This window comes from Monodon monoceros, unplaced genomic scaffold (genome assembly GCF_005190385.1).
Source record: "Monodon monoceros isolate NGI ecotype Baffin Bay Population unplaced genomic scaffold, NGI_Narwhal_1 Super_Scaffold_8, whole genome shotgun sequence".
Classification (NCBI taxonomy): Eukaryota; Metazoa; Chordata; class Mammalia; order Artiodactyla; family Monodontidae; genus Monodon; species Monodon monoceros.
Genome location: NW_021703785.1, coordinates 40,015,975 through 40,038,342, shown reverse-complemented (window position 1 = coordinate 40,038,342; position 22,368 = coordinate 40,015,975). Strand labels below are relative to the sequence as shown.

The following is a 22,368-nucleotide window of genomic DNA, read 5'->3' as shown; positions in this document are numbered from 1 at the left end:
AGCATTTTATACATATATTGGTGTATGTATCACTTTATTCTTTTTCAAAATTACCTTGACTAACTTCAGATGAACTGGAAAATCAGCTTAACTCTATAATAAAGTATGGTGGAATACTGAAATTGACATCAGTATACTATTAAACTTTTTATTCAGGAAAGTGGTGTAATTCTCTTTATATTCAATTATTCTCATAATTGTGTGTGTTGTTTGTGTGTGTATTTAAATATATATTTTTATATTTTTAAGTAGGCTAATTCCTAATTATTTTATATATTTGTAGTATTTTAAGACCATATTAATTATATTTTATTTTACCTTAATTTAATTTTTGAATGTTTTAAATTGTCCATAACGTTGTCTAGACCAGGAACATTTGTGGGAAATAGTTTTGGAGAAAATATCTCTATAACTATTATGTAAATTGGTTTTCTAGGGTTAGCATTATCAAATTATATCATCCTTGAAAATTGTTATTTTCATCCAAGTTATCAGATATATTTACCTAGAGTTGGTTAAAATTTTGATTTATGAGTGTTTTGATTTTCTGTGATTCTGCCGTTATTTCTGGCTTGTTATTTCTCTCAGATAGCACACGCCTTTCCTTTGTTGCTGACTTTAACTGTATTTTCAGATGTTTTTAAAACTTAAGTATAATGCATGCTCTAGTTTTCTGGTAGATATTAATTAAACAAATTTAATGAGTAGTGCATTTTATCAAATAGTTTTTGTTTTCAGGATCTACTTAGGTGGTTTTGTGATACATGTTTGTTTTAAAATCTACCAATGTGATCTGTTACATATACAGACTTCCTAATGATTAAACATTCATGCAATCTTGTCATAATCCAAACTTAGCATGATATATTCTTTTCCAAATACAAAGTTGCATAAATGAGATTTAGCTTATACTTGCCTTCTCTTGTTCTGCCCTTTGTAGTTGGAATCCAATTATATTAAACTCAAAATGAAATACAAGGTTTTCCATGTTTTTTTTCCTGAAAGAGAAAAATTTGTATGACGTTTGACCTCTATGGTCCTTAAATGGTTGCAGAATTCATAAGTTAAATTACCTAGGATTGGTATGTTCATATAAGGTAAATATTTAAGAAAATTTTTTCTTTTATTCAATTATTTTTTGATTAATTGGGTGTCCTTTTAAGTAATACTTCCTGCATACTAATTTCTTAGATTATTAGCCATTTTTATTAAACTTTAAAATTTATCTGAATTATTTCATATCTTTCTCCAAAATAAATAGCTAAACAAATGATTAAATATGCCTCTTCCCACTGGTCTTCATATAACATTTATTCTTTTCTCTCTTTTATGTTTTCTATTTCTATCTTCTCTGATAATATATTTTTTTTTCTTCACCATACTTGCCAATTGTTTTTCTGTTTTTATCCATCTTATTAAGATACTGGCTTCTATTTTTTATTGATTTATTTATTTTTTTTTTTTTTGCACTATGCGGGCCTCTCACTGTTGTGACCTCCTGTTGCGGAGCACAGGTTCCAGATGCGCAGGCTCAACAGCCATGGCTCACGGGCCCAGCCACCCCATGGCATGTGGAATCCTCCTGGACAGGGGTGCGAACCTGTGTCCCCTGCATCGGCAGGCAGACTCTCAACCACTGTGTCACCAGGGAAGCCCTACTGATTTTTTAAATTTGTTTCTGTAAGCTGTTTTTATCTTTACTGATTATTTTTTTTCAATTTTATTTTGTTTTATTTTCTCATTCTTTTTCCAATTATTTAATATTAGAACTTAAAATTTGTTAATATTCACGATTATCATTATCTTATTTTTAATAAATATATGCAAGACTACATTTACCTCAAATTTTAAAGGTACATTTACATTTACCTTTAAAATGTGTGAGATTTTAAATTCCATATATAAGCATTCTAAATGCAATTTATTTGTATTTATTTTTAAATAATTTTTACTGTCATCTTTGATTTCTTCTTAGTTCAATAATTACTTAAACTATACATTTAAATTTTTTAGGGGATGAACATTTTAGCTATATTTTCTTCTTAATTTCTAGTGTATTCACACTGTGATCAGAGAATGTGCTTAGTGTCATTTATTTGTTATGTAATACAAAGCAGTTCTTAATGAAATTGTAAACTTGAGTGAGAAGACATAATTTTGGTTGGCCCAAAGTTCTTTATATATTTATTAAATCAATCTCACTAAAGATATGATGCAACTTGTCTATATATTCTTTTTTCTTCTTATTTTATTAGTTTTGGGAGAAATATTTTTAAACATCCCACTTTGTGGTCTTAATGTTTCTAAAATTCTAGAAATTTTGGTGTTATCCATTTTAAATTATTTTAGATGTTTTCATGTTTATGATTTTCCTGGAGAGATTGTTTTTATTCCTCTTTTTCTTCATTAATGGTTCTTGCCATAAATTTTGTGAGTCTGATAGTAGAGATACTAGCATCTCTTTATTTTGTTACTATTTGCCTCATAAATGCTTTTCCATTTCTCTAATTTCAACTTTTTAATGTCCTTTTGTTTTACATGTATCTCAGTAACTACATTAATCAACAATTGGCATAGCCATGTGTTTGTGTATGTGTAGATATTGGTCTAGGTATAGATGTAGGTTAAGTTTTGGGTGTAGTTGCAAGTGCATGTCTAGTTCTATTTTTAGGTCTATGTCTATACCCATATTTGTTCTAATTTACTCTGTTGAATATAATATTTTTAATCATTCTTGACGTTCTATTTTGTGTTTTTTATTTACCATGACTTTTGTAATTAAAAATAAAAATTTTCCTGCCTTCTGTTGAATGGATCAAATTCCTTTGTTTTTTTTTTTTTTTTTGGTGTGGAATGGGAGAAGGCTAAGTTCTTTACTTGTTAGGAAGCTATATATATCTATTCTAGTGATTTTAGATTTAAGTTTAGCATTTCACCACATATCTTTAACTTTTTATATCATTGTATGCATTTATAATTTTTTATATTTTCTACCAAGATATGATAGCAATATTTGGCTAATTTCATTTTTATTGCCCAAATTCAATTTCTAAATCTTCCAAGGGATTTTATGTGTTATTATTTATTGTAAAAGGTATACTATTATTTAATATTTATTTATGTTGTCACAATTTATCATTTTTACTGGCATTTTGATGATCATTTTGTATAATCTTTTGTAATCTAGGTTATTTAAACTTCTACTTGAGTACATCCTAGAGAAATTCTTTCAGAATGGGTCTCTCATATAGTTTTTGAAAGCTTTCATGTCTAACTCCTTGTATAAGATACTTTAGTTCTCTTTGTAGTAGTTTTCAAACCTATAGGATGGGAATAAAACAGTTGTAGATCAAATATGTAGATCACTTTAAAAAATACCTGGTACATTATACATGCTTAATATAGGTTAGCGGTTATTATCATTGCTATTTTAAAATTTTAATGATTATTACAAATATAGTCAGAGCCTGATAACTGGAGGAAAATTTTGTTTGGAAACATTTACCATTTAGAAAAAGAAAAAATATATATTCTGGGCTGAAATATTATCAATGGCTTTTATATTTTAGGAATAATTTTTCCTAAAACCTGAATATTTAAAGCATACTGAATTACCATTAAAGATTTAACTGTTATTTAAACATAAATTTCTTTTTTCTAGAAGAAGTTTCTCTTTGGAATTTCATACCATCATAAATAACATTGATCAATACGATTATATTTAGCTTAGTTATATATGTATTTTGATGTTTGATAAGGGCCAAAACAGAATTTGTTTCCAATCATTAATGATAAAGTGTGAATATCTTCAATGGGATCAATGTCCTACCAAACCTGTGACATACCTCACCATTGTATCTTCACAATGTCCTTACAAGGAAAGTGAAAGAAGGTGAATTCTGTAGCTGGTAAATGACCTAGGTTATTAATCCTAACTTCTTGTATCTCCCCATCCATTCCATATACATCTTATCTTCTGAATACCAATTTTGTCAGAGTTATTTACCTGGTGGTGTAAGCCAAAGCTTTGTTGCTGAAGGTTTTGAGTCCTTACTGCTCCTGTATTGAATGGGTTGTCACAATTCTCCACTGATCTTTATTCCTGGATATAAGATTGCTAAGTGGCACCTCTGTCAGTCTCCTTGTTTCCAGAAATAGTTCTCGTTAGCCACATTTTACAAGCAACCCAGTTTTTCCTTAGTAACTGGGACTAACCATCCTGACCAATAGAGTAACCTCTTGCCTTTTGATTCAGTGGCATTAGAAGCCTTAATTGGTCAGGGGAAAATTTACATTTGGAAATAAGATTTCCAAACTTTTATTGTCCAAAGTTTTAATAATTGTAAGCAAAAATTCCACGTATTATTAGCGTAATAAATGCAGAGACCACACATGTCAAGCTCATCCATAAAACAGATCTATGATTTTACCTTTCCTGGCCATAGGCTCCTCCTCATGAGGTCTGTGGCACATATAGACTGAGACAATCATCAATGATCCCTGCCTTCTGATAACTATACTCTTGTATATCATCCTCCCCTTGAGTATGGAAATGACTTATGACTTGATTCTAACCAATACAATATAGCAAAGGTTATGCATTAACACTCCAGTATTTATGTTATGTTATACAAGATGCCATCTTCCAATTCGAATTTAGAGTTCTTCTGTGGTGACTTGATAAAGAAAGCAGCCATAGTGAGGAGGCCCGTGTGGGAAAGAACTGAAATGACCTATAAAACTTGTGGGTGGCCTTTAAGAGTTGATGGTGTTCTCTAAGACTTGGGGACCTGGGAGATGAGGGCATCATCCAGATGAAAGTTACCAAGAAGCCACAGTTCTACAAACACATGGAAGTGAATTTTGGCAACACCCTGAGTGGGCTTGAATGCAGATTCTTCCCTAGTTGAGCCTTGAGACAATAAGGTAACCTGACCAACACCTTGACTGCAATTTTCTAAGACCCTGATCAGAGGACCCAAGCCATATCTTGACTCTTGATACGTGGGAATTGGATTGTTTAAAGCTTATACATTTGTGGTTGTTACTAGCAAAAGAAAATTAATATAAGGTCCTAGGTACTAGTTGAGGTAGAAGTGATAAAACAGTAGAAATAGTTACCAGGGAGTGTGAGCCACATGTGTATGCAATTTCCTTCTGAAACTACTGAGTCCCATTCTCATATATACCATTTCTATATAATAATAGAATGTTAATAAACACACCACCCATTATGATTTTGTAAATCATAATGGGCTAGTAAGATCATAGTTGTCTCCTAGTCAGCATTCAGTCTCTTCTATGACCCAATAGTAAACCAGGTGATGATTCTCAAATAGAGAATGTTTCTTGGAAGAAGAATTATGTTTTTGCTCACAAAGTATTTCTGGGCTATAATTCTCTGATTGTGCTGGCCACAGGCTCCCTGTAATATTCCTATCAGCCACAGACACTTCTACCACTATTGGATCTTCTGAGTAATATGATTCTCAGAGCAGAACAGCTTGTTCAACAGCTTGAACCAGCAGCAGACCTCTCTCTTGCCCTGGGTTTCATCCAAAGCTGGTAAACTTGTGAGATTATTAGCAAATTCATGGGTAAAGAGCACTTAACTTTTGTGTTATATCTCCAACAAAAGGGAAAATCAAACTTTGTGCCTTTTTCTTAGTGATAGGTGGTACAAGGTAAATCACTTAAGGTCTTTCACTTTAAAGGTAATTTCTTAATATGCTCCAACTCCTGTACCCCTGTAGAATTTCATCAATGTGACATGCCCCTTAAATTTTGCAGGATTTTTCTCCTATCCTCTGGCAAGTAAGACATCTAACACACTTACTATTATCTACCCACCCGATCCAATGACCATAATATCCCAGATGTTGTGGAAATATGCAATGTTTTATGAGATATCGAGGTGATCAAAGTTCTTACAAACTGAAGGGAAGAGAATTGTCATTTGTCTGTGGTAAGACATTGAGGTGATGTTGATGCTTCTGTTAGGAGAAGGTAAACAAGTTCCGTTTTCCCTAATGATGTTCATTGAGAAAAAGTGTTATGCTAAATTGATAGCTGCATACTAAGTGTCAGGAGCTTTGTTGGTTCTCCTTCTGTAAAAATATCACACCTGGAATGTCAGGTACAATTATCATCATTACCTGATTGCGTTGGTGGTCATCTAGTTATTATTCAAGATCCATTTGGGATTTGTACCTATCAAATGAATTAATTAATTTGGGATATAATAGAATCTTTATCCTTTCATATTTTAAGTTTTTAATGTGACATTAATATCTGCAAATTCTTTCTCAATACAGTACAGCCTTAGCTTTACTAAAATGGCAGGTGGGTGGTGGTAGTCCAGTTGACACATTCTTCCTTATAGACCTGACTTTGTGGGTCAGGAAACCAGTAGGAAAATTGTGAATTGGGACAGTTTCTGAATACAGCTTTTTCAACTATTCTTTCTGGGACTGAGGAAAAAACTGCAGGTTGAATCCATCAGCCCATTAAACACACCAGGATATGGACTATGGCAAATACACAATTTATTATCTGGTTTTCAGAGGCTTCCTTTCTTTCTCGTGGATATGGTAGTTTTTAAGTGTTGTGAGGTGCTTGCTTAAATTCAGAGAGAACATTTAAAAACTACTTAAATGTTTTGATATTTTTCATTTTCTAGTGTCTAGGGCCTAGTGTCTGGGGAAAACATGGATAAAAATTTCCATTTCAGATTTGTAGCAGTTTTTCAGGGTCATTTCTAAAAACACAGTCTTATAATCGGTGAAAAAGCTCTGAATGTGAAATAATTTAAATAAAGTAACTTCAGGAGAGAGCATAAAAATCCCACCGTGATGATTAAACTCAAATTGCTCACAAAAGAAATCACTCTTTCTGATTAAATAGACCAAATAATAACTTAGTGGACTATCTAATTCACACCTTATAATAAACTTGTTTCTTCCAGAGATGTTTTTAGGTAACTAAAATCTACTGATCACTCCTCCATTCCCATGATCATAATAGGGACCAACAAATTTTTTGTATAAAAGGCAAGATAGTAAACATTATTTTGGCTCCAGGAGGCAAAATACTCGACTTTGCTGTGTTGGCAAGAAAGTAGCCATAGACATAGATAATCTAACAGGTGTGGCTGTGTTCTAATAAAACCTTATTTACCAAAACAAGTGGCAAGCTTGATTGGACAACTGTCAGTGGTATATGACAATAGAACCATATTGTCTTGGATTCTTAGGTACCGTCATCTAGTACACTATTGCCATTGACTTCAAAGAGCTCAATTTTTGTCATCAGAACCTATAGTTTACTTACCAGAGAATTTTAAAAGTATGCTATTTGTCTCCTTGTCAGTAAATTTCTTGATGGTGAAAAGAATGTTCCCCAGGCCATCCAATAGTTACGGTTAAACAGGTTGGTCATGATAGATGGGCTGTATCATTCCATATAAGCATTTATATGAAATGATATAAATAATATGGAATGATATATTCATAAGCAATTTTCTTTCTTCTACAATATGACTGGGAAATATTGGCATTACAGATTCTAGGATTTCTATTAATTCAGACTTCCATTAGCCCATAATAGATGTTACAGCCCCTCCTCTGAATCCTCTGAAACCACATAAATTCATTTTACCCAGGTCAACCTTAATCTGACACCTTCTGAATCTTTTGCTACTGTTTTATTTCCTGGTACCTGTCTATAAAATTAGCACATTATTGTAATATTTTTGGTGTGTGGTATATCTTCTCAAAGCAGAACTTGCATTATTTAATCATTAATATGTCAATTTCCAACTGAATTTCATATTAGAAGCACTTTCAGAATTTTATAGCATTTCGTACTGCATGAATCTTTCTCTCTAAGTTGCCTTTCTTCCCAGATTTTCCCTTTTTTTTTGTGTTGAGGATTTTCAGGATCTAAATGTGGTTTATTTGTCAACCATTATCATCAAGACCTCAAACACAATTTTTCTTATTCTGAATTTAATGTTGTTTTAAATATTTTACTTTTGTCATTTCAAACATTTTAAAAATACTTTTAATTTAAAATAGATATATGTATGGATTAGGCATTTAAAATTTTAACAGGAAAACCACAAATGTATTATTTGTTTTGTTTATACTTTATATATCTATCTATTATTTAAAGTAGGTATACTTTTTCAAGCAACATGTTGCACTGTACTGATATGCATCTAGTTCATAAAAGTTCTCTTTTTATTTCACATATACTATTGGTTACATTTCCACATTTAGTAATTTTTTTGGAAATTGACTTAAGAGTTTAAGTGACAAAGCAAATTTAAATGTATGTTTTATTTATTTCCACAAACCATATTATGAGAAACTTTATGAATTGTAATTCTGTTTTACAGGTAAATTAATTGAGATTCAGAATTCACTGATGGATGGAGTCTTGAATATATATACTTTTCCCTTGGCTCATAATTTATTTCTCTTTTTTTATTGTTCTGTCTTACCAATGTGTGTATGTGTGTGTGTGTGTGTATGTGTTTCAATACTTCTGATAAAAAGCCTTACTTAAAATTCCAGTTACCTTATAAAAGAAAATTGTACCCAGAAGCAACATTAATAACTATATTCATTTTTCTTGTTTCTAAATAGTAGCACATGGTTCTTGAACTTTATCCATTATGTTTCCTGCATCTGAGCCTCTCTTTTGGGGATAATTGGAAGATTTAAAAATTAGTGTGTTTAAAATAACCAGAGATTTATTTTGGACACTAGTTTACTCTTTCATACCAATATATGATGATGATGTTTCATTCTCTAGTGTTATAATAATACAAAGTTGATTTTTAAAATTAATTATTTAAATGTTTTCCCTTTTTTTTCTTTCTTTCTTTCTTTTTTTTAAAATAATAAAACATTAACTGTGAGTGGAGGACTTTTGAGATTAAATACATATGTAATATTGTATTTTATTTTCTGAGAATTTTTGGTCAGTTTTTGATCTTTGATATTGTTTGTAATAATGAACTTATGGTTTTAAAATTGAAATAAATACGCTTCATATAAAATACTTAAGCAATGTGCAAAAGGAGGAAAATAACAAATTTTTAAATTTTCACTAAGAAATATTTTTAAAAGTTAAAATAAATATTTCCCTAATGAAAACATAATATAAAGTGATATACATTTTCTGCAGTGTATATTAAATTTGGAGGGCTAAAACAGTTTTTTTTTTTCACTTAAATAAAAGCATCTTTCACTACTTTCAGGTCTTGCCCAAGAACTATGCATAGGTAATTATTTCATTTGATATTGTAGAAATGTTTTTAAAATTATTCTCTCAAAACAAAAGCTAACTCATCTCTCAAGAGAAACAAAACATTTCTTGCAAAGATATCTTGCCATTTTAGTTCTACTCTTAGTCACTGACATTAAAGAAATAATAATAATGCTGGGATCTAGTCTTAGCAAACCTTGTTTGAAATAAATGTATCAAAATATCTGTTTAAAGTATTTTTAAAGTATTTACTGCAGTATTTTTAGTTTACTCTAATTATTTTGGGTTTGTTTTTGTAGGTCTTTTACTTCTCTTGTGCTTCCTGCCTAGAGAAGTTCCCTTATCATTTGTTGTAAAGCTGATTTGGTGGTGTTGAATTCTCTTAACTTTTGCTTGTGTGTAAAGCTTTTGATTTCTCCATCAAATCTGAATGAGATCCTTGCTGGGTACAGTAATCTTCAGTGTAGATTTTTCCCTTTCATCACTTTAAATATATCCTGCCATTCTCTTCTGGCCTGCAATGTTGCAGCTGAAATATCAGCTCTTAACCTTATAGGGATACACTTGTATGATATTTGTTGCTTTTCCCTTGCTGCTTTTAATATTTTTTCTTTGTGTTTAATTTTTGTTAGTTTGATTAATATGTGTCTCTGTGTGTTTCTCCTTGGGATGGGTATAATTTGATTGTTGGTGCACTTATGTTGTCCCAGAGGTCTCTGAGACTGTCCTCCCTTCTTTTCATTCTTTTTTCTTTATTCTGCTATGTGACAGTTATTTCCACCATTCTATTGTCCAGCTCACTTATCTGTTCTTCTGTCTCAGTTATTCTGCTATTGATTCCTTCTAGACTAGTTTTAATTTCAGTTATTATGTTGTTCATTACTGTTTTTCTGTTCTTCTAGTTCCTCATTAAACATTTCTTGTACTTTCTCTATTCTATTTTCAAGATTTTGGATCACCTTTACTATCATTACTCAGAAATCTTTCAAGAAGTTTGCCTATCTCCTCTTCATTTATTTGGTCTTGTGCATTTTTTTCTTGCTCTTTTGCCTGCAAGATATTTCTCTGTCTTCTCATTTTGACTTATTTACAGTATTTTAGTTATTTTTTTCCCTAGGCTGCAGAGTCATAGTTCCTCTTGCTTTTGTTCTCTGCCCCTGGTGGTGTGGTTTATCCAATGTCTTGTGTAGGCTTCCTGATTGGAGGAACTGGTTTCTGCATTCTGATGGGTGGAGCTGAGTCATTTCCTTCTGATGAGCAGGGCCATGTCAGGTTGTGTGTTTTGGGGTGTCTGTGACCTTAGTATGACTTTATGCCATCTGTGTCTTCATGGGTGGGTTTGTGTTCCTGTCTTGTTTGTTGTTTTGTGTGAGACGTCCAGCACTGGGAGTTGCAGGCAGTTGGGTGGAACCGGGTCTTAGATTCAGGTAGAGACCTCTGTGAGAGCTCTTGGTGATTAATCTTCCCTGGGGCCAGGAATTCTCTAGTGGTCCAGCGTCCTGGACTCTGTGCTCCCACTCCAGAGCCTCAGGTCCAACTTCTTGTCGAGGAACCAAGGCCCTGCAAGTTGCTCGTCCTGGCAATAAAGGAAATTAAAAAAAAAAAAAAACTAACGAAACCCCAGACAAATGGTAAAAATAAAATCTAACAAAAACAGAAACAGGGAAACACACACACACAGGAAACAAAAACAAAAGCAAATGAAACAAAAAGCAAGAGAACAACAGACAAACAAAAGAACCCAAGAATGAAATCAAAGAATTAAAATGAAAACTACAAAAAACACAAAACCCATAAAAACAAACCAAAGCAGAGTGCCAGCTGAAGAATGAAGCAAAGAAACAAAACAGATTGACAAAAATGATAGAAAAAAGAAAAGGAGAAAGGGGAAAAAAGACAGAACAACATAAAAGGAAAGTAGAAATATAAATATAAATGAATAAATATATAAATATAAATAAATAAATAAATAAATAAATATATATATATATATATATATATATAGTAAAGAAGGAAAAAAAGACAAACAAAACCCCAGAGAAATGGTAAAGACAATATCAAACAAACAGGGACTTCCCTGGTGACACAGTGGTTAAGTATCCTCTTGCCAATTCAGGGAACACAGGTTTGAGCCCTGGTCTGGGAAGATCCCACATGTCTCAGAGCAATTAAGCCCATGCACCACAGCTACTGAGCCTGTGCTCTAGATCCCATGAGCCACAACTACTGAGCCCGCATGCCACAACAACTGAAGCCTGCATGCCTAGAGCATGCACTCTGCAACAAGAGAAACCACCCTAATGAGAAGCACACCACAACGAAGAGTAGCCCCCACTCGCCACAACTAGAGAGCTTGCATGCAGCAATGAAGACCCAATGCAATGAAAAATAAATAAATAAAATTGATTTGAAAAGAAAAATCAATCAAACAAAAAAAGAAACAAGGAAACATGCACATACAAAAAAACAGAACCAAATAAAACAAAAAGCAAGAGAACAACCAGACAAACAGAAGAACCCAAAAGTGAAATCAGACAACTAGAATCAGAACTAAGAAAAACAGAAAACCTAAAAACAAACCAAAGCAGTGTGCCAACTGAAGAATAAAGCAAGGAAACAGAACAAACTGATAAAAATGACTAAAATAAAATGGGAAAAGACACAGAGCAACAGAAAAGTAAAGTAGAAATAGAATATTAAAAAAATTAAAAATATATTAAAGAAAAAGAAGAAGAAAAAATTCAAGGATCAGAGTTTCTGGAGAAAATCAGAATGGTGTCCCATCAGAAGAAAATGAGTAAGGGTTTTTAATAGGAAAAAGTGGGAAGTCAATGCAGGCTTACACAAGTTGTTCACCAAGAATTTGGATTGGAGGGAAAATCTTTCTCTACATACGATTGATTTATGGAATGCATCTCATTTGTTACTAGGGAAAGTTATGTTTTGTTAGGCTAGACAAAGTCTAGTTCTCAGCAATTACTTATCAGCTTTAATTTACAGGGTTCAGCAGAAGCCCCACATGAGCAGCAAATGTGCAGGTTCTCAGGTCACATCTCAGTCATCCTGACATTGTTCTTTTCACAAGGTCAAGAAAAATTTTTCTTCGTTTTACTGCTTTACATATCTTAGGTTGGGGAAATCTTTAGTATCTTTAAATTCTGATGGGAAGAAGTCATATTGGACTTTTAAAACTGTCTTTATTAAAACTAGAAGCTTTATATTGTTGGGTCACAATAAGGATAAAAGTTACAATGTCAGGGCTTCCCTGATGGTGCAGTGGTTGAGAGTCCACCTGCCAATGCAAGGGACACGGGTTTGTGCCCCGGTCCGGGAAGATCCCACATGCCATGGAGCAGCTGGGCCCGTGAGTCATGGCTGCTGAGCCTGCATGTCTGGAGCCTGTGCTCCACAACAGGAGAGGCCACAATGGTGAGAGGCCCACATACCACAAAAAAAAAAAAAAAAGTTACAATGTCAGACCGAAACATCTGAGAGACTCTCAGATTGGAAAGAGACTATAAAGTTTATTTAAGCTGAAGAAATAAAAGTTAGACAATAACAGAAATAATCCAATGTCAGGTTCTTTCTTAATACTTATAGGAAACATTGTAAAGATATGATCTCTATTTCCTAAAATTTTAAACATTTGTTAAAATAATAAGCCTAGATATATGATGGGTCTTAATTACACAATGAACTTTAACTTTAAAATCATACACATCCTGAAACGCCTTTTTAGATCCTGAACAAAAGTTCAAGAGCAACAAACCCTACTCAGTTCTGAGATCAGGAAATGATTTATAAGGAAACATGTAAGCACTGTGACAGTGACGTTATAAGGAGAAAATAGAGACAAACCAACATAACTATTACTCTGGCAGATTAACTAACTTTCAAGAGAAGTGAAACGTTTTCATATATAATATGGAGAAACAAAACATGAGAAATTTTAAGAACAAAATCTAGGCATGAGCATGAACTCTAAAAAGAATTATTTTTGAGGCTAGTTTCCAGCTCTCTGTTCTTTTAAGACTTATTCTCAAATTATTTTCAAATTCTTCAGAAAAAGACCATGTCTATGTCATAATCAAGATTTGTTAATGTACCTAGATTATGTAAAAGAAGGCTATCTTGACAGCAATTAGCTTTTTGACTTTGAATAAATCCTGTCAAATTCTATGCCCTGTTTCATCTGATGTCTATGGTCTCACCAAGCTCTAAAACTGAAAGTGAAAGATATTCTATTTTTCACTATTTGCTCTAACATTGCACCCATCATAACGAGTGACTTGAAAATAAAGTGTACTAAATTTTTTTCCCAATAAAATTTCCCAAGCTACAAAATTCTTAATAAGGTATTTGGTTACTAATATTTTTGCCTATGATTTTTATAAATATATTTAGGAGAGACAATGGCCATTAATTTTCCTTCCTTGTAACATCCTTTTTAGGTTTTGTATCAATGTTATATTTGCCTCATTAAAAGAATTGGGAGAATGATCACTTTTTCTGTCCTCTGGTGGAAGTCTTTTTATTTTCTTTTTAGTTTTTCATTGACTTTACTGTGGTGTGTAGTTTTCTTTGTTTTATCATGGGGTGTATAGTGAATCTTGAATCTGTGTCTTGATGTCTTTAACACATTTTCAAAAACTCTTGGCCATTATTTCTTCAGATGGCCTTTGCCCCATCATGTCTCTCCCCTGCTTTTTAGACTACAATTGCATGAATCTTATAATTTCTTACCATGTTTCATTTGTTTTCCAAACTATTGTTTTTTATCTTTTTATCTCAATATTTTAGTTTAAATGTTTTCTACTTATTTTTCAAATCACTATGTTCTTCATTTGCATTCAATCTACCAGCTCAGTGCATTTACCAAAATCATTGATTCAATTTCCTTATTTATTTCCATTTTATCTTTATAGAGCCTAATATTCTGTGAAATCTTCCAGCTTGTCATATATATTAAAACATATTAATGACAATTATTTTTACATCTACTGAATACCCAACTGTGGATCCATCCATTTAAAGATATCTGAAGCACCTGGGAGCATATTCCTAATATCTGTTTTTCTCCCTATGTCTTCTTTCTTTATAGGCCTGCTATTTTTTTCTTTAATGTCAAGTATTTATATATATATATATGAATGAAATAGTAGAGTCTGGATGAGGTTAACTCTTTCTAAAGAGGGTTTATTTTGACTGCTGGCATTTACATTAGATCACTTTAATGCAATTAGAGATCTCATTGATTTAAATCTAGGTTTCACCCTTTGTATTATCTTGTCTATTTCCACTTTCCCTGATCTCTAGGATATAGTTCTTCAGGGAGTTCAGTTGAAAGCCCATTTTTATACCACAGTCCCCTGTCTTTGCTGGTCCTTAAATTCAAATTTTCATCTTTCAAACTCTGTTTAACTTCTCAACCTCACCTAAACTATTTTCTGTTTGTCTAGCAGGTTTAGGAATAAGCAAATACCACTAGGGGAAAAGTGGCACAAAATAGCGGCCTTACTTGAACTTTCCTTCTTTATGTCCCCTCATTTGCCCTCAAGTTCTGGCTATATTTGAGGCTTATAATTCCAATATCCATTCCTCCCCCAAGCCCCATGGTACCACCAGAAGTTCTTCTTAGTTGCCACATTATTAGCTTCTGAGCTTCTCAGGCTATGCTGCTTACAGTTGGTAGAAACCTTGAGGAGGAAAGAAAAAGCTGTGTAGAATTTTGAGCTGACTTCCATGAGTTTAGCTTATTTCTGGGATCTTGTTCCTTCAGGTCCTTAGTAGCTATAAGTATATTCCAATAGTTATTTTGATATTGTATGTAATTTTTTCTGATGTCCTTGGTGAGGGGTTTAGTCAGCAGTATGTTATTTCATTGTAATTGGAAGCAAAATTCTCCATGTTACTACTTATCTTGAAATAAGTCATTTACTTCATTATTATTGTTATGTACTTAATAAATTTTCATTTGTAAGTTGTTTTAAGGATTTATTATCAGAGCACTTGATTGGGTCTGCTGAGCCTATCATGCATCTAAGTATATTGAGAGTCTTCTCCTTGATATGAAATATGGTATCTTAAAGTCTTCATTGTGAAACAGTCTATGATATTAATATATGTAGTAGCCAAACTTAAGTATCATGGACATTGTGAAATCCTAAAGTTTTTTACATATATATACATATGTATATATATATATATATATATATATATATATAAGTATATATTAATACTGAGCTAATACATTCTGTATGTTTTTGTTTAATCAGTTGGATATAGAATATGAAACAACTTACTTTAAAATTTTTGTCAATCTTTTTTACAAACCATGTTTTATAATTCCTCACAATGAAAATTGCCTACTTCTGTAAGGCAACATTTACTACAACCTCACAAGAATAGTAATTTAGAATAGTATAATTAGATGGTCTACCTCAATGTCAAATTGATTAAATTAACATTTTATTAGTAATAAATTTTAGAATAGGCATGTTTGTAATTTACCATTTCTGTGATTTTTTCAAGTTTACTAATTTACTGTCTTAATAAATACAAATAACCTAACTTTTAAATCTCTTTAGGATGAGAAAAAAATTACAATTCATTTACTGTTTCTTAGAACAAATCATTTAACACCGAATGCATTTTTCTGATATATTAATAATGATGAACATAAGGAGAGATGCATTGATTTTTCCTATAAAATTCTAAAATTCTGTATGTAGTTCTGGACAGTCGGTGGCACTTTCTAAACCTCTTCTTTTTGTGTATGGTTTTCAGGCTCTCAGCAACTAGCCATTCTCTGACACTTCAAAGTGATGTGGACTCCAGTAGCTCTGAAGAATTCTATCAGGCTGTGCATCATGCTGAGCAAACCTTCAGAAAAATGGAAAGTTACTTGAAACAACAGCAACTCTGTGATGTTATCCTGATTGTTGGGAACCGAAAGATACCTGCACATAGGTATAATAATCTGTCTTTTTTGGAAATATGCATTCATATGTTTAGAATGATTGTCTGTTATGTAGATTGCAAAATATTCTGCAACTAGAAAATTAAGAATCCACATTTCTAAGAAAGCTTGGGTATTTTTCTTTACTCTTGTTTATTTCCTTTTGTGGAGAGTTATAATGCCATTTTAAGTCATCTTTTTAAGAAGTAAAGCAAATATAAATAATTCAAAAATAAAACTTCTAATAAGGGTTGAAAAATACTTCATTTTATTGATTCACAATCATACTAATTGGAAATCAATTTTAACTTAGGAGGATGTACCTAAAGTCTGAAATGAGATATGCTTTTCTGTCAAAATTGAAAGGAAGGCAGGTTATCTTGGGTATACATTATTTATTTCAAATAGGAAAGTCAACCTATTTCATAGTGACATCTTTATTTTACATTGATTAAAAATTCTTTAATTTGTGACATACTAATATTATTCATAAGGCCCAATATATTTAAAGGTTAATACACTTTCAAACATCCCTTATGTATTTATGATTGATAATTCTAAGATACATGAACTAGACATCTGATTATTTTGTATCATATTGATATGATATCAGTTTACTTCTGAAACTTCATTAAGCTTGATGTTGATTTTTTATTCAGCTTTTCTATTTAATTTTTGAAATTTTAGGTAAAAAATTTTTAATTTAATTTTTTGATACTTATTATTTTAAATAGTTGAACATATGGGCAAATTACCTTAGACTACCTTGTTGTATGCCATTTAATTAATTGTATAACAAATGTTTTCAATGTACCCATTTCCCCTATATTTTTTAAATTAAATTATATCATCTAGATAATATATATGGACCTAAATGTGGATTCTAGAAAATAAGGATTCCAGAAAAATAAGGCTATATTTTTATTACGATAGCAATGTTAAAATGTGGACATTAACTTTGAAGCAATGCACTAGAAATGCATAGGAAAGAACATTTGACATTAACTCATGTAGGTCATATGGGGTTCAATCTGTCAGCTAACTATGGCAAAAATTCTAATGATATAGTATTTGCACTTATTTTTCAAGCACTTCTGTGAAATTGCATTATCATTAGCAATAGAGCAGTTACATTGTCATTATTATGGAGACATTCAATATTGTAATATATATGGCAAATATGCAAATTATTCTGAGCTATCATCAAAATAGCATCTAGATAAAAATTCTATAGTAAGAGATATATTAATTTGAGAATGTAGCTAAGTTTATTTCATTTAAATTGCACATTAGTTAAATAATTATATTTTATTTAACTTATATATAATTATATATTTGTTTAAGAAGATAGAGGGACTCAACTCAAAAGTATGCTAACACATCAAATGCTCATTAATTTTTTTTAAAGAACAAAACTTTATATAATTTGTATAATCTTATTTTATTGGCTTTATTGGTAATAACTTAGTACTTCTCATTTGAATTCCCCCATATTAATTATATTCTACATTGTTTATTACTCTTATCTATATTGTTAATATTATTTTGTAAATAATGTATTTAATTATGTATTTATTTTGCAATAACCCATATGACTAAGACATAAATTTGTTTCTTGGTTTAGATTACTCTAAAATACCTGAGCAATGTATTATTTATATACATATTATTCTAAACATTTAAATATTTTGTATATTTAGCAGATATTAAATTAAATATCATCAATTAACTATTAATCATGTTTTTCTTAATATAAGAAAAATTGTACTCTCCACTAAATTTATTTAAATAAGGATTCATATTTTCTTACCCCACGGTTTAAAACTTAAGTACTATCTTTTTAACAAGTAAATTACATACTTATATTTCTAAGTTAAACATATTTTAACAAATATGTGAGAAAATATTTATGGGACACCTGAAAAAAGCAAGCACTGTTTTCAATAATTGGAAGTATGTTGCACCTCCTTATTTATACTTTTGCAAAATGAAATAACTGTAATTAATGCAAAATTAGATCTTTGTTTTAAACAAATAATCATCTTAGTAATAGTAAAGAATGGATTTTTAAGTCACGCTGTTACATTTTGATTAACACAGTTGAGTATCGTCCTTGGGCAAAATATATATGATGTTGCACTCATTAGCAGTGAAAAATATAGGACTGTTAAAATAAGTTCAAATAATGAAAAAAGAAATAATTTGCATTAAGATCTCCTGCTCTTCCAGTAAATACATTGCAAGCTAATGTCATAAACAGTCATTCATAAAGATCATGTATATTTATTTTCATATTAATTATCTTGTCATTTGAAACTCTCAAATCAATTCCTATTTAATTTAACAGATTATGACCATTAAAGGGCTCTCCATAAAACCTTTAGTTTATGTGATGGCTATATTGTATATATATTTTTAACCTGATGTAGGTCACAACTATCAATTTATTTATGAAATGCCATTTCTGTATAGGTACCTTAAGTTATTATTAGGCATATTTTTAAGTAGGTTAATTCTGAAAGGCTAACAATACTTAAGATGACACATTAATACATTTTCACCATGAAAAATAATGAAACTTTTGATTTTATCTGTGCTTCAGTTTCTCAGAGAAATTCGAAAATAAATATAGACTTCTCATAAATGGCCCAGAATAACTGATTAACAATAAGTGAACCAAAACACTTGAATATAAAACCGTGAATACTAAATACAGGAATTTTGATAGGTAGGCTGCCAGTAATAAAGGATGTCAGATGCTGAAAATTAGACTGGCAAGATCAATATTAATAATTTGGACAGTCAAATCTTCAATAGTAAAAAATTAAGGAGTTTTCATGGCTTACTCTCTCATAATGCACAGATATATAATGAAACATGGTTAAACTATTGAAAGTTTTTTCTCCCTTTAGCCATTATTAAGAGTAAGTGCAGTGGATAGAAATAAATGAGAAAATCTCAAATAGCTAACATCCTCTGAGTTGGAAATAATGTTACTTATAATTTTATGTGCATAGAAACAGTGTAGAAGCATATACAACCTACAGTCAATAAAGTTTTTTTTTTTTTCCTGGGAGCAGGGTTGCTGGGCAGGATAAAAGAGGTGTTGGAATTATTTTTAATGTATAAACATATAAAGTCTTTGAATTTCTTATTATGAACACTTCATGATCAAATAAATACTTAATGAAAATTAAAATGATATGTGATGGGGACAAAACAGATTTTCTCTTTAGCCCAAAATACTGGGCATTTCAGGAGGCATCATATTCCGTTTTCATTTTTGTGCATGTTTGACAATGAATTTAATTATTTCAAAATACATTTATTATTTTAATGTTCTTTACTGAGCACAAGTATCAAGGAAATAGGTGAGTCTAAAAGTGGGAATTGATGTATTTAGAAACATATTTAATAGAGTAAAAAGAAATTACTTTAGAAGTAACTTGGATGTTAATACTTAGGAGTAGACAAGTAGTAGTGTTTCTCTCTACTGGTGGAAAGTTTATTTATAGATATTCTTTGATGGGAGAGGAATAATTCATTTTTCCATTATATTAAATCCAACATCCACCTAAATCTCTCAATCAGCTTCGTAGTTTATAACAGTTCTGTACAAGCTTCAGGAAAAAAAAAAAACATGTCCCAGTGCCTGTTGGTTTCAGTAACTCCAGGCAACTCCCACAGCTCCAGGCATCACCCATGGCACCAGGCTCCAGAGGGGCTCCTATGGACACAGGATGCCAATCTGCCCCTCACCCCAGATTACAAGGGGGTTCCTTGAACCTAGGCTTCTGGCTGGGCCCAACCAAGCCAACTACTAGAGACCCAGCCTTTGATCCATTCTAGTGTCAGGCCAGGCCTCATATCTCCACTTTCTCAGTTCACCCCAGTTCCAGACCCTCCTCTGTGGACCCAAAGTCTTGGTTGGTTCCCATGGATCCAGACTCTCTGCTTTCTCAGCACCAGACTTGCTTTGTCAGAACAAACCCTCAGACTGGCCCCCAAGTTCCCAGTTTACAGGCTGACTCTGGTGGTCTCTGCTCCAGGCTTACCCTAGTGCCAAGCCAGCCACAAGAATAATCTAATACTGTAATGGGGTGGTGTGTTAATCACTTTAGTACAGAGGTTAGAGGACAAAAGTGTTAAAAATAACAATAACTATAGTAATTTGTTAATGGATACACAGTATAGCAATAGGTAAATTGTGACATCAAAACAAAATACTGGGGGGAGTGGAAGTAAAAGGTCAAAGTTTTTGTATGCAATTGAAATTGTTATCAGCATAAAATAGACTTATTTTTATAGGATGTTTTATGTAAGTCTCATGGTAACCACAAAAGGAAAAAAGAGGGAAATCAAAGCATAACACTATAGAAAATTATCTGCTCCCAAAGAAAGATAGCAAAACTGGAAGAAAGGAACAAGGAACCTGCAAAACAGCCAGAAAACAATAAGATGACATCACAAGTCCTTATCTATCGATAACTACTCTAAATGTAATTGGAATAAATTCTTCAATCAAAAGACATAGCGTTGGCTGAACAGCTTAAAAAATAAGACCCAACTATATTCTGCCTACAAGAGACTCACTTCGGCTTTAAGGACACACATCATATCAAAGTGGAGGGATGGAAAAAGTTATTCCAAGCAAATGGAAACAAAAAGAGAGCAGGGGTAACTATAGTTATCTCAGAAAAAGCAAACTTTAAGTCAAAAATGGTAACAAGAGACAAACATGGTCATTATATAATATAAAACAATCAATCCATCAATAGGATATAACAATCATAAAAATATTGCTGTAATCATTTCACTATATATGTGTATCAAATTCACATGTTATGTGTTAATAATATCTCAATAAAACTGGGCTGGGGAGGAGAAAAGAGAATCTGAAATATTTTGCTTTGCTTTTTTCCCCATCAATTCGACATCATTTTAATATCCTCTTTATACCCACTATGAATATTCAGCAGTCATGAAGCATCTTTCCTTGCATTAATTAAAATAAATGTTTATAAAGCGTATTGTAGCATTGGTCTATGCTCTATTGGTGATGCAAGAGGATTATAAAGCATGATAATTTTCCTCATGAAGCTTCCAATTACCTTGAGGAGGAAAAAAGAACCCATAGGACAATTATGGAAATTATTATACTTGTAAGTAACTATAACTGAAATTTATAGTTTTGATTCCAAGCGCAAGAGATAATCAAACAAGGAAACAAATAATATATGACACAGTATTTTGAAAATATTTTTAGAGAAATTGTGTTTGAGTTCAACCTAGTGAAAAAGAACAAGTATACTATTTTAGATAGTAAGAATTGTATGGGAAAGAGAGAAATAAAGAATTTTTGGCTGTGGAAATTATAAGGTACCAGCTTAGTGAAAGTGGAGCAATTTGTATTGAAAATACTAGGAAATTAAGCCATAAATGTAGGACAAAAGTGGTTATGATAGACAGTGGTTGAAATCCCGTAGAGAAGTTTGTATTTGAGATGATGTGTACAATTAAAAGTTCATGTAGGTTCTTGGAGAGAGGAGTAACATAATCAATTCAATAGTAATAATAAAAATAATAATAATAGTAATAATACTAGTTAACACTCACTATGTTGACTGTGTGCCAAGCCATGTTTGAAGTGTTTTGTGTATATTGATCCATTTTGTCCTGAAAAGGAATAAAATTGTTTTCCCCACTTTTTTCTTATAGAATACAATATGGAGAAATTCAGGCATTCACTCAAATTATACATTTAATAAGTGGTAGAAATAAATTCAAACCCAGGCAGTCTGGCTACAGAAGTAATGCATTAACAACTATGATAGACTGCTTGTCATAATTTACAAAGACAGCTCTGAAAAATGGCACAGCTTTAAAATGTACAAAAGATGGGCACAGCAAAAACTAGTTAATGATCTAAGAAGCTGTTATAGTTAACCCAGGCATGAAATGAGAACTATATAAACATAGAAAAAGAGATGAACTGAGAAATATTTTGAACAGTGACATAAATCAGGATCCCTGGACATAGAGCTGGAGACCAGAGTTCATGTATGCAGGATTTATTTAAAGAGTGTTTTCAGAAGAAGAGCAGGATAGGGCAGAGGAAGGAGCAAATCAAGGATGTG

The 22,368-nt window shown here is 31.8% G+C and overlaps 1 protein-coding gene across 2 annotated transcripts in view; it reads left to right on the top strand.

The window, feature by feature from the left end:
• KLHL1 (kelch like family member 1) overlaps window positions 1-22,368 on the top strand; it is a 370,292-nt gene that overhangs the window by 128,999 nt on the left and 218,925 nt on the right. Inside the window, exon 2 of one of the 2 annotated variants that reach the window (XM_029210216.1) lies at window positions 16,060-16,242. The exons of the other annotated variant lie outside the window; for it this stretch is intronic. Within the exon in view, the coding sequence (XP_029066049.1) occupies window positions 16,060-16,242 (183 nt within the window). The remainder of the gene's footprint in view (window positions 1-16,059; window positions 16,243-22,368) is intronic. 2 annotated transcript variants of the gene reach the window in all.